At 38.7% G+C, this 13,449-nt stretch overlaps 1 protein-coding gene across 4 annotated transcripts in view; it reads right to left on the reverse strand.

The window, feature by feature from the left end:
- LOC130920385 (zinc finger protein 157-like) overlaps positions 1 to 13,449 on the reverse strand; it is a 46,348-nt gene that overhangs the window by 13,112 nt on the left and 19,787 nt on the right. For 3 of the 4 annotated variants that reach the window (XM_057843570.1, XM_057843587.1, XM_057843577.1), the window contains 3 exons: positions 5,031 to 5,582; positions 4,755 to 4,942; positions 65 to 186 (listed from right to left, as the gene is read on the reverse strand). In XM_057843570.1, the coding sequence (XP_057699553.1) occupies positions 65 to 186; positions 4,755 to 4,942; positions 5,031 to 5,582 (862 nt within the window). The remainder of the gene's footprint in view (positions 1 to 64; positions 187 to 4,754; positions 4,943 to 5,030; positions 5,583 to 13,449) is intronic. The other variant, XM_057843596.1, reaches the window with a different exon arrangement.

Here is a 13,449-nt window from a genome sequence, read left to right on the forward strand (position 1 = left end):
TTTATCTCCAGGAGTCCTTCTCCGCAGCAGTCGTCACACTTTACTAAGCCATCAGGTGAGGCACCTAAGTAAGGAAACTCCTTATGGATGTAGATTCCACTCTCTGTCACTTTCATGTCTCTTTGTTTTGGCTTAGTGATCATTTCATAGTCTTTCCTCACTTTCCATTCATGACTGCATCCATACCTACAATGATAAAATTATATTAAAAATATTAGAAATAATTAGGGCTGTCAAAATTATCGTGTTAACGGGCAGTAATTAATTTTTTAAAATTAATCACTTTAAAATATTTAACAAATTAATGCATGGCAGCGAACAGAGTATAATGGCGCCGCTTTAAGTATATTGAGAGCAAAGTCAAGCGAGTGGAGTGGACACAGGCATTCATTGGAGCCGTGCTATTTATTGGTATAAGCTTTGCCATGTCGTCCACAACAATTATAACCATTGTGGCGAGAGACGTGGGGAAGAATGCCAGGCGATGAGCTTTTCTTAACACCCTGTATTGTACACAACACAGAGAAGATATACCATTTGCAGCCACCACAGACAGTCATGGTTGCCCAACTTTCCAGTAAATAAGACGATCTTGGTCTTTTTCAAAAGGCCTAGATAATTATAACTACTGTGGCAAGCGACGTGGGGAATAATGGCAGGAGATTATCTTATTCTTAACACCATGTATTGTACACAACGCAGAGGAGATATACCATTTGCAGCCACTACTGACAGTCATGGTTGTCAATGTCCTGTCATGCATTTGGACAGTTAAGTTAAGAACAGTTAAGTCGCTACAGTATCATTTAGTGAAAGCACAAAGAAAATAATATTCCTATCTCTTGAAAAAAATAATGTTCACAAAAAGAAAAGCGCTCAATGCAAAGAGAACTGGCATTCCCAATCAAAATAGCTATGCAAAATAATAATTACAACTCTATTTAAACATTTTGTTTAGCTCAACAAATACACTAGATGGCAATATTTAGTCACAATATACAAACTATCAAAATTACTGTAACTTGTACTCACATTTATCTTTTAAGAATTACAAGTCTTTCTATCCGTGGATCCCTTCCACAGAAAGAATGTTTATAATGTTAATGCCATCTTGTGGATTTATTGTTATAATAAACAAATACAGTACTTATGTACAGTAAATTGATTGTATACATCCGTCTTGTCTTTCCATTCCAACAATAATTTACAGAAACATATGGCATATTTTAGAGAAGGTTTGAATTGCAATTAGGGCTGAAGCTATCGAATATTTTAGTAATCGACTGAAAATTCTATCGATTAATCGAGTAATCGGATAAAACAAATATATTTTTAGGTGAAGAGCAATTATAAATATACATGAGAAAACAAGACATTTCATCTAATCTTGAACCATTTTCATTCAATCAATGTCTTTATTTTCGATGTATATTGTTGAAAACATCCAACAATTGCATCTCAGATGTAACTAGAATAATAAAAAGACTAATTCACTGCTTTCACTCAAAAAACTGAGTTCTTATTTAAATAAATAAATAAATAAATAAATAAAAAACATATATATATATATATATATGGGCTGTCAAAATTATCGCGTTAACGCGCGGTAATTTTTTTTAAATGAATCACGTTAAAATATTTGACGCAATTAGGGCTGCAGCTATCGAATATTTTAGTAATCGAGTAATCGACTGAAAATTCTATCGATTAATCGAGTAATCAGATAAAACAAATATATTTTTAGGTGAAGAGCAATTATAAATATACATGAGAAAACAAGACATTTCATCTAATTTTGAACCATTTTCAGTCAATCAATGTCTTTATTTTCGATGTATATTGTTGAAAACAGCCAACAATTGCATCTCAGATGTAACTAGAATTAAAAAAAAAAAAAAAAAGACTAATTCACTGCTTTCACTCAAAAAACTTTAGATCTTATTACAAAAAAATATATATATATCTTACCTAAAAATGCCGTTACGCTTGATAACACACATCACTTAAAAGTTTGGATTTTTTCCCACGTCTTTCAATTGAATTTCTCTTTGTGTCAAGCCATTTTTAAGTTCTAGTTAAGTTTTAAGTTAGTCTAAACTGTAAGTCCTGATAGGATTTTGAGTTTTTGCAGTGTTCAAAATAAATGTATGATACAGGCTGTATTGGAGCACATTAGCACCAGTGCTACTTGGTGTTTTATCCAGCAATGACTACTGAGCTAAAATTGATAGTTAGCATGATTAAGTTTTTATTTTACACCCTCATCACTCCACAATGCTATGTTATGTTAAAGCCTGTATGTAAGACACGTTAGCCAAGCATCGACAGTGGTCATAATTAATAGAAACCTAGCCCTCCGCAGGGCTAACGTTACTTCAGAACAGTAACGTTAATCTTATTTATTAGTGCTTAGCGCTCTTTATCAGCGCTTAGCGCTCTACTGCTTTAAGATGGCGGCTGTTTACTAAAGCTGCCCAGACGCGGCCGAGTCTGTCATTTAGCATCTAGTTCAACATACATGTGATCTCTATGAGACGCATGAGACGCTACCTGTACCAACGTAGCATCGTGCGGGCTAGTATTTAGCAACGTCGGCGTCGTTTGTGGCGGCTGTCAGCTGCAGTAAGTTTTTTTTTTCCCCCCTTCTTCCTCTCCGCACGTGACAGCGCGTTGTCCCGCATTAAAAGTAGTCCGAGCAAAACGTGATGCTTAGAGCTGTCAAAATAAACGATTACTCGAGGTGAATAAAATTACTCGGATCAGTTTTTAAACTCGAGTTACTCGAGTTGCTCGAGTACTCGTTTCAGCTCTAGACGCAATTAATGCACATGTCCCGCTCAGACAGTATTCTGCCTTTTCGTAAGTTTTAAAGCAAGGTTTTTTGTGCTGTCTAACAGCGAACTCTTGTGGTTGCTTTGCGACATGGTTTATTGCTTTCTTGCCAGTTCAATATGGCTGCACGACGTCTCGGGCTGACGCCTACGTTGTAATGTTGTGCTTATATGATCCTTGGACAAGATTTGTCCGTAAGTATGGTTGTTGTAAAGAATGTACATATTATGTTAGTAAGCGAAATGTTGTATTTTTTGTATGAGACGCTTTTTGTTTATGTTTAGTGAACCTGTATAGCGTGCTAAGCTAACGTTGTTGCTAATGCAATGCTTGTGTACTTTTTTTTTTGTAGTTTCACGACGGTCTAAAGAGGACAGTGGTTTGAGGCCATTTTATTAATAAATTAGATGAAAAAGGAAGAAGTCTGATTATTAAGACGTCGTTCTCTAGCTGTCTCGCTTTGGAAAAAGTAGACGCTTCGGAGTGAGGACAGCATAGACAGATTTAAATGACAGTAGAGTGAAATGCCCACTACAGTCCTTATGTACCGTATGTTGAATGTATATATCCATCTTGTGTCTTATCTTTCCATTCCAACAAATTATTTTACAGTATATATAATTTACAGAAAAATTGGCATATTTTATAGATGGTTTGAATTGCGATTAATTGTGATTAATTAATTTTTAAGCTGTAATTAACTCGATTAAAAATTTTAATCGTTTGACAGCCCTAATATATATATATATATATATATATATCTCTTACCTAAAAATGCTGTTACGCTTGATAACACACATCACTTAAAAGCTAGGATTTTTTCCCACGTGTTTCAATTGAATTTCTATTTGTGCCAAGCCATTTTTAAGTTCTAGTTAAGTTTTAAGTTAGTCTAAACTGTAAGTCCTGATAGGATTTTGAGTTTTTGCAGTGTTCAAAATAAATGTATGATACAGGCCGTATTGGAGCACATTAGGGACCAGTGCTACTTGGTGTTTTATCCAGCAATGACTACCGAGCTAAAATTGATAGTAAGCATTAATAAGCTTTTATTTTACACTCTCATCACTCCACAATGCTATGTTATGTTAAAGCCTGTATGTAAGACACGTTAGCCACGCATCGACAGTGGTCATTATTAATAGAAACCTAGCCCTCCACAGGGCTAACGTTACGTGAGCTAGTAAATGGTGTTATACTTATATAGCGCTTTTCCACCTTTCAAGGCAGTGACAGTAACATTAATCTTATTTATTAGTGCTAAGCGCTCTTTATTAGCGCTTACCGCTCTACTGCTTTAAGATGGCGGCTGTTTACTAACGCTGCCCAGATGCGGCCGAGGCTGTCATTATTCATCTAGTTCAACATACATGGGATCGCTATGAGACGCATCAGATGCTACCTGCTACCAACGTAGCATCGTGCGGGCTAGTATTTAGCAACGTCGGCGTCGTTTGTAGCGGCTGTCGGCTGCAGTAAGTTTTTTTTTTCCCCCCCTTCCTCTCCGCACGTGACATTAGCGCGTTGTCCCGCATTAAAAGTAGTCCGAGCAAAACGTGATGCTTAGAGCTGTCAAAATAAACGATTACTCGAGGTGAATAAAATTACTCGGATCAGTTTTTAAAGTCGAGCTACTCGAGTTGCTCGAGTATTCGTTTGAGCTCTAATTGCGATTAATTACGATTAATTATTTTTTAAGGTGTGATTAACTCGATTAAACATTTTAATCGTTTGACAGCCCTAGAACTAATACATTCATGTTTGTCACTGCTACATCTCAATGAAAATTGAAAATATGTATCCATGGATATAATTATTATATATTATTATAATATAATGATCCTCCCCTGCAAAAATTTGAATGAATGCAAACCTGTGAAAAATGCATTTATTTCTGAAGGGACTTTGATTTTTGATCATACCTTGTAGCCTCTGTTGTGAATTTGAATGTATCAGGGTAGCATACCCTCTGAATCAGTGAGTTGGAGGGATTTTCTATCTCTGTCCGAGATGCAGCTTTAAAGTTACTAGCTGTAATACGGCCGGCCCGATTCAAAAACCGGGATTTTGTAGTTGACTGTTCTCTAGTCATCTGTTTTACGGCACTGATCTGAAATGAAGACAACATATTATTCTCACTGAACTGGTCACAGCTTAAAATATTACAACTCGACAATGACAGTGAAATTTAGCCTTACCTGAGAATCATCTGTACTAGCTTCCGCTGTAAGTTCATCCAATGACTTAGACACATGTGTCTCCATGAAGACGGAAGACATTGGTTTCGGCAAGCCCAACTTAACAGTCTTGGGGACAAACTCCTCACAGTAATCGGGTAAGACTGACAGTACCACTGGCTTGACACCAGAAAAGTGCAATTTTCGGTAAAAGTCAGTATAATCCTGAGGGGGTTGCAGTTCCTGTTCACCTGGGGTTACTGACGTAACAGACTCCCCAGCACATTTCCGCTTTTTTGCTGGTGGGCTTGTTAAGTCCATGTCTGATGATCTGGAATACTCAACATTTTGGGTTTGTGAAGGGGCTTGCCAGCTACAAGAAACTGAAGTGCTGGTAGTGTCATTTTTCATCTTTACAGCCGTTTCTACAGCAAACATTACAGAAGTGACATGTGAACATGTTTCACCCAAACCAGCCATGCAGGTGCAATGTCCACACAAGATTGTTCCTGAGGGCTGAGCAGCAAACCAGGGTGATTGAGGCGTCTCACTCAGATGTTGTGAATGAACTACCTGAAAATATATAATTATAAGGGCATAATAAGAAAGTTGGCATACAATTAATTTACAACAACAGCCAAAATATAAATTAAACGAAGGACAATCTGGAGTAGTGCTATCGATAAACCATATAAACATAAAAAGCACTTGCTGCATTGACAAATGACATGAAATACAGTGGAGAAAATAAGCATTTGGTCAATACCAAAAATTCATCTCAATAGTTTTTTATGTGCCCTTTGTTGGCAATAACGGAGGCCAAACGTTTTCTGTAACTTCACAAGCTTTTCACACACTGTTGCTGGTATTTTGGCCCATTCCTCCATGCAGATCTCCTCTACAGCAGTGATTAGGGATGGGAATCGAAATCAGATTCAGACTCCGAACCGGTTCCTAATGTTTCGAGGCCTCGACATCACAATGAAAAAGCCTTAACGATCCCTTTAACGAGTCCTGAAGACGCATATAGACCCTACTCACGTGAAGTCACAGCCACGTCCCCGCGCCATGTTGTCCGTGTACTCGTCATGTTAATGCATTACCGCTTCGTAAATTCCTCCTATTATGGCATGTTTTTCTGCTCGTTAACATTAATAATCAAAATGGTGAAGGCGTGTGTGGCGGTCGGTTGCAAAAACAGAGAAGATAGACGGAGAGACTTGGAAGTTTTACCGTATTCCGAGAGACCCGGAGAGGAGAGCGAGATGGACTGCTGCAATTCGACGAGAAAACTGGGCTCCAAACGACTACCACAGATTATGTAGTAGTCATTTTATATCTGGTAAAATGCATTTAATCTATATTTAGAGGGTTTAGGGCTGACAACCACAATTAAGATCATTGCTAGGCTAATCGCCGACAACATACAGTTTCAAATTCAAGATGCTTATTTGTTCCACCATCTTTATTTTTTGAATAATATTTAGTTGGTAACAAGTGAAAGAAGCTTGCCTCGTCTACGGATCATCGGTTAAACAGGGGTGTCCAAACTTTTTGCAAAGGGGGCCTGATTTGGTGTGGTAAAAATGTGGGGGTGCTACCTGGGCTGATTTACGTAGAACAATACATTTAAAGAAATGCTAGCAAGCCCTTCTGTGTGTCACATTTGCTTCATTATTATTTTTTTAAATACATAATTTCAACAGTCCCGTCTTTGTGGCGTTCTCTTTCGACACTCGGGCTCTTGCGAAATACTGCTGCTGTGCTAGCTTCAAGTTGCTATAATTTCTCGCTGCGTATCTTTCCTGTAATGTTGTCGCACATGTCCGCGTGACTTGTTATTATCGCGCACATCGAACTCTTTGAAAACAGCGACTGTCTCTTTGCAAATGAGGCAGACACAGTTGTTGTGTGTTTTATTGAAGAAATGGTCCAATATCCACCTATCCTTGAAGCGTCGGCCATCGCAGTCAACTTTTTTCTTTTTTTGATTGTCGCCATTTTAGAAATCACACAGGGTAATGTTGCTTAGAGTGCTGCTCTTAATGTTTTTCAAGGTTTCGTGAGAATAGGCCGAGTTTCTGTGGAAAAGATAGTTGTAGATATCAGGCTAGCAGATATCAGGCAGAGAGGGCGAAGACAGCGGGTCGAAAAATATCGATTTAGGCATCAAATATGGATCTGGCGAATGGATAAACTGAAGCTTTTCCGCATAACGCCTTTTATGCAACGCATCCAATGAGTTTACGGCGTCAGATAACACTGGGGCTTCCATGAATTGCTCTATAACTTGCACGACTAATTGAAAACAATGAGGTCTAAAAAAATACGGACAATATGGCGGCCGGATACAGCGACACGTCATTTTGTGACGTAGGTGAGTAGGGTCTATTGCGTCCTGACTGTCTTGTTTTCCAGACGCATTAAAGTAGCATGGCGCCAAGAATCACCGAGACAGCTGTACAGCTAGCTAAACTCCGAAATGGTGATACAGAAGACGTTGGTATAATTTGCTAACTTTATTCAACCAATAGGGAATGGGACGTACTACGTCATTGTTTGGACACGCCTCCATGCTGGCAATATCCTTTACTTCCGGTCCGGCAGACTTCAACGGGGATTGTAACGTGTGGTAGTGCTAAACTAATTCCTTCGGTGTATTAGAAATTCTGGGTGTGTATTGCTGTGTTACCGGCTGCAACAGTGTCTCCCACTCACGACAAAAAAGGGCAAGGAAAACTGGACTCACTTTTCACCGTTTTCCTGCATGGAGGACCAAATATCAGATCACGAAGGCACGATGGATGGCTTGGGTCGCAGCAGTGATGATACATACATGCGTTGCCTCTGTAAATATTTTACAAACTTTAAGAAAGAACGCAGGGTCGTAGCAGTGCTTCCCTCTCTCACTCGCTTGGATGCGGCATTTCTTCTTCGCGTGTAAGCGCTAATGATGGGCGGATCGATACCAAAATATCGATATTTCGATCCAGCGCGTTAAGTTTTAGGTATCGATCCCCAAGCAAAAGTATCGATATTTGGAATTAATATACAGTATTATAATTTCTTTGTCTATTTTTTGGCTATATTTTTGTGCACACTTTATGTACTACTTTTCCCTTTCGCCTTCTACACGCACGTAAGCAGTGCACGCACATAAGCAGTGCACCGGCGTCTGCTCCCGCCCCCATTTACGTCCCTATCCTGTGTATCGATCAGCATGCCTTTCCTCTGCCCCTCTCACGAGGCACCAACACAGCCACAACAAACATTTGGAAGCTGGTAGGCTCAGGCTGGTAGCATGGCTGCGGGATTGAAGACGGAACGTAAAAGAAGTCTGGTTTAGACATATTTCAATTCAATAAATAGCAATGAGGCTAAGTGCACAGTTTGTGCCAAAACTGTCAGATATTGTGGTAATACCACAAACCTCACGAAACACCTTGTAGGAGCTAATAGATAATCAGAGACGTTATAAGCATTAGTGGCTGATGTGCAATATGAAACGATAATAAATATGGCGTTTTTGTCATCTTACATGAAAAGAACTTTGCAGCACAATTGAATATGCTTTGTGATGGGAAGTTATAGCTACATCTTGTTTGTGAAAAGCAAAGTTCATACCACATTATATAAAAAAGGTAAAATGACCATAGTAACATATTTAACATTGAAGTATTACTGTAACCTAAATGTGAGTCTCCATTTTATTAATTTTTGATACAATGAGGACAAATCAGCCCACATCACATTCCATAGGATAGTCAAGTGAACTACTAGCAAGCAAGTAGTTGGGTATAAAAAATATATGAATTATTACTTAACATTTTAAATAGACACATCTCCCCTTACTGTATTTCTAAAATTAGCTATTATTATTATTATTTTTTTTTTTAATGCAAGTGACTATTGTTTATTGGATTTGTTTTTTAATTAGATTCAAAATATTTAACTTAGGTAGATTAAAATTTGATCAAATACAATGTGGAGCAGGGAAATGTTCCGTGCATATGAATTTAAGGGTCATATTTAAAGAGTGAGACTGACTAATCAGATTTTGTTGTTGATGGATTGGTTTGTGAGTTTCTAGGGAAACTGCTTTGCTAGTTATTAAAATCAGCAGTTTTTCCATTGCAATGCATATTTGACACAAAGAGACTTTCATTAGTTTTTGAGTGCTTGCTGTAGTTCTACATTAGATATAATCAGAATGGCTGAGAAATCTGCAGGGTTGTATATATATATATATATATATATATATATATATATATATATATATATACATATATATATATATAAATATGAACTTCCGGTATCGATATCGGATTGGGATCGCAATATTTGGCCTTGGTATTACTTGGTATCGGATCGAATCCAAAATCGCTGGTATCGCCCATCACTAGTGGCGGGGTGATTCCTAAGCACGCTCTTCTTCACGTGAGCGCGTTCTTCATCGCGTGAGGAAGCACAAGGGCGCCCCCACTTGAGCGTGAAAGCACCATAAAAACTAAAAGGCATGCATTTCAATATACTGGTAAATAATACACTTTAACTGGGGTCCCTAAACTACGGCCCGCCCAGACATTTGGTCCGGCCCCCTGAACCATACCAGAGCCCCTTTTGATTTTTTTTTTCCCTCAATAGTGTCATTTATTTTCTGGCCTTTTCCTGTGAAGAACTCAGAGAGGGTTATTTGGTTATTATCTATTTGCTTAATAGTGTTATCATTATTAATTATTATCCTTATTTTTATTTACTTTTGTTCCGTGAAATATCCAGAAAAGGTTATTTGATTGTGGCTTTCTGAAAAACAATATTTTTTCACATTTAGGCACTCCTGTAATCGTCACACTTTTTCTGTTACAAACTGACCCCGTCCCCTCATCAGAGAAGGGAAAGTTATGTGGCCCTCACTGGAAAAAGTTTGGGGACCCCTGCAAGTTTAACACATATTGCCAACGGCAGACCAACGACCTATATGCCAATATATACCAATATTTTTTATTTCTATTAGAAAAATGTTTCGGTAAAATGTTACACATTCTTGTGCATTTGCCACTTATTGGCACAGTTAATATTGAGGCTTCGGGCCTCTTTTGACCTTGTTGTAAGTTTGTAAGGTTGTGACTTCCGATTAAACAAACTCAATGCCAATCAAAACTAGGGTTGTTCCGATCATGTTTTTTTGCTCCCGATCCGATCCCTATCGTTTTAGTTTGAGTATCTGCCGATCCCGATATTTCCCGATCCGATGGCTTTTCTTTGCTCCTGATTCAATTCCAATCATTCCTGATTATTTTTCCCGATCATATACATTTTGGCAATGCATTAAGAAAAAAATGATTAAAACTCGGACAAATATATACATTCAACATACAGTACATAAGTACTGTATTTGTTTATTATGACAATAAATCCTCAAGATGGCATTTACATTATTAACATTCTTTCTGTGAGAGGGAGCCACGGATAGAAAGACTTGTAATTCTTAAAGGATAAATGTGACTTTGTATATTGTGACTAAATATTGCCATCTAGTGTATTTGTTGAGCTTTCAGTAAATAATACTGTAGCCATGCCCAATTGCATGATGGGAAGTGGAACCATGACTGTGCGTACCAATTGATATATCTTCTCTGCGTTGGGATATAACATAGGGTGTTAAGAAAAAGATCAATTACTACTTTGCTTCCCCACATTGCTTCACACGATATTTCTAATCGTAGGGAGAGGGATTGTAAGGCTTTAGCCAATTAAAAAAAGGCTCCAAAGGCCTCCAAAATTCACTCTACTCATTATAAGCTGCCTTTTAGCTCTCTATATGGGTAAAACGGCGCCATTACAGATTGAGTGCGACAATGCGTGAGTGGGTCGTGCAGCGCATGCATTAATTGCGTTAAATATTTTAACGTGACACATTTTTAAAAAAATTAATTACCGCCATTATCGGGATAAATTTGATAACCCGACCTGAAGCCAAAACTAAAGACTCTGGATGAGTGTAACATATTATGTATGTAACGTTAAATACAATTAGAAAACGATTTAATTAAAAAAAATATATATATATATATATATATATATATATATATATCAGAGGTTGCGCTAGACATTTTCATTGTCTGTCATTTTGACTGACAGGGTCATAAAAATCCAGTCATAATCTATTTTTACCAGTCACTTAAATTTTTAAAATGATAATGACATATTCAATAGTATTTAGTTTTCATTCATTTTTAATTAATATTGTAACGCTTGCTTGGCGGCGAAAAATTAGACACGGAAGTTGTATTTTTCTCCCTCTTTTTAACTCTGCTTACTTACGTAATGTGTAAACACGAGCTGACGGACAATATGGCTGCTCCAGTCAGGGGGCGGAGTTGTGACGTCATGTGATTGGGGTCTATAGACAAGTTTCCTGAGCGAAATACGGGCGCTGCCATCTTGGAAAATGTCTGCTTCGCACTTCCGGTCCGGTCGAGTAGCAGTGTATTAGCAGTGTATTGACGACGATAAAACTACGAAATCAACCCAGAGCAACCCATGGAATCTTCAAAAATGGATTCAGCACGACCTAGATGACACGTAGATGAGATTGGATGGCAGTTCGTGTCACTTCGTTGATCATTCGTGGACAAAATTATTAACAACGGTCAGCCTGTGTTAACGTGAGGAATGGATTGATACTACGGCCATTAGTGACCAAAATGTGGTGAAATTACAAGTTATATTACATTTGCCGACTGCAGAAGGGCTGACATGGATTGTTTTGTTACAAGGAAATGCTACAAGGTTATGTACATGTGATGTAAACACAAATAGTATGTCATTCTTTTTTTTATTGCAGGCATTGATCGCAATAAAACATTTAGACATGATTCAATTTCTTGTTTTATTTAAAACGATTGGTGCACTCCAAAACAGGTCAATAAATCACATTTATAAAAGTATTGCAAAAATAGCATACGAGAATGTGATATCAGACCGCAGAGCTCCGGAGCCTCGTGAACAAATAGCGACATCACGGAGGCCCTCGGCGGCATTTAGATGTGCTTTTTTCCCGTCCTCGGTAATTCCAGCTCCAATAGCATATATTTAAAGATGCTACCGTTCACAAGTTCGTAGTTGGATCACGGCGATCTCGGCGAACCACCATCTGTCACAATTCCTGCCTCTCTCGGCCTCTCCCGGGAGTCGAGCTGTCATCATCATTGTGGAACGCAAACGATATATGTTCGATAAATGTCCATCAACGTACAAGTCAAGTTGTCTTCTCTTTTATAACAGCATTTCCCAGCTGTAAACAAACGAATAAAAACTTGTAACACTTGGATTAATGCGGTGCATTCAAACACGATTAGCAACAGGCGGCTAGCAGCAGTAGCAGAAGCTAGTTGTTGTAAAAATGATAAAACTTCGTAATTACAATCATCATCGTAAAATCAATAGCAAAGGCAACAAGTCGTTTCATGCGCCAGATTTTAGGTTTCGTATTTTTAGAGCACATTACCTTCCATAACAGCGGGGGCATGACTGCAGGAGCTGTCAGTTTTGTACATCTCCTTCCCTCCCACCTGTATGACGAGTACGGGCACCCATGGTTTGGAAATCGACATGGTACGAAGCATGGAGGCCTTGGCTTGGTTCTCCACCCGCCTACATCAAAATAACATTCCCGGGATCTTGTATAAAGACCTTCCAACTTCGATTCCACCGCCATTGACTTCAACGGTAAACAGGCGGAAACGGAAGGGGAAGGAAGACATAAGGAAGTAAACCGGAAGTACCTCGGAAACTTGTCTATACACAGGCGACAATCTAGTCCACCAATTGGATGACGCGCTGGCACACCGGGTACACCAATAAGAACCTCGCGTTGATGTGTCAATCACGGTGCTGCCGCCAGACCACTACAATATTCTGACAGAATAGCCAACGACGTCATGCATTAAGAGAGACAATAGCTAATTAATATGCCACCCTGTGGTCTGGGGTGTGAATTGCAACCTGTCAAAATGACGGACGGACTTCAGTTTTTTCCGTCACCGTTTTAAAAAAACGGTCAACGATGGAAAATATTCGGTTAACGCGACCCCTGCTATATATTAAAAAAAGGCATGTCCGATATTTTTTTGCCGATTCCGATACTTTGAAAATGACGTGATCGGACCCGATCGATCAAAACGTTTGTTCTTGTTTTTCCCCAAATTAGAATCGATAAGAGAATCGATAAAATCCTATCAATTCCCATCCCTAGCAGTGATGTTTTGGGGCTGTCGTTGGGCAACACTGACTTTCAGCTCCTTCCACAGATTTTCTATGGGGTTGCGATCTGGACACTGGCTAGGCCACTCCAGGACCTTGACATGCTTCTTACGAAGCCACTACTTTGTTGCCCTGGCTGTGTGTTTGGGATTGTTGTCATGCTGAAAGATCCTGC

Source organism: Corythoichthys intestinalis, chromosome 1 (genome assembly GCF_030265065.1).
Source record: "Corythoichthys intestinalis isolate RoL2023-P3 chromosome 1, ASM3026506v1, whole genome shotgun sequence".
Taxonomy (NCBI): Eukaryota; Metazoa; Chordata; class Actinopteri; order Syngnathiformes; family Syngnathidae; genus Corythoichthys; species Corythoichthys intestinalis.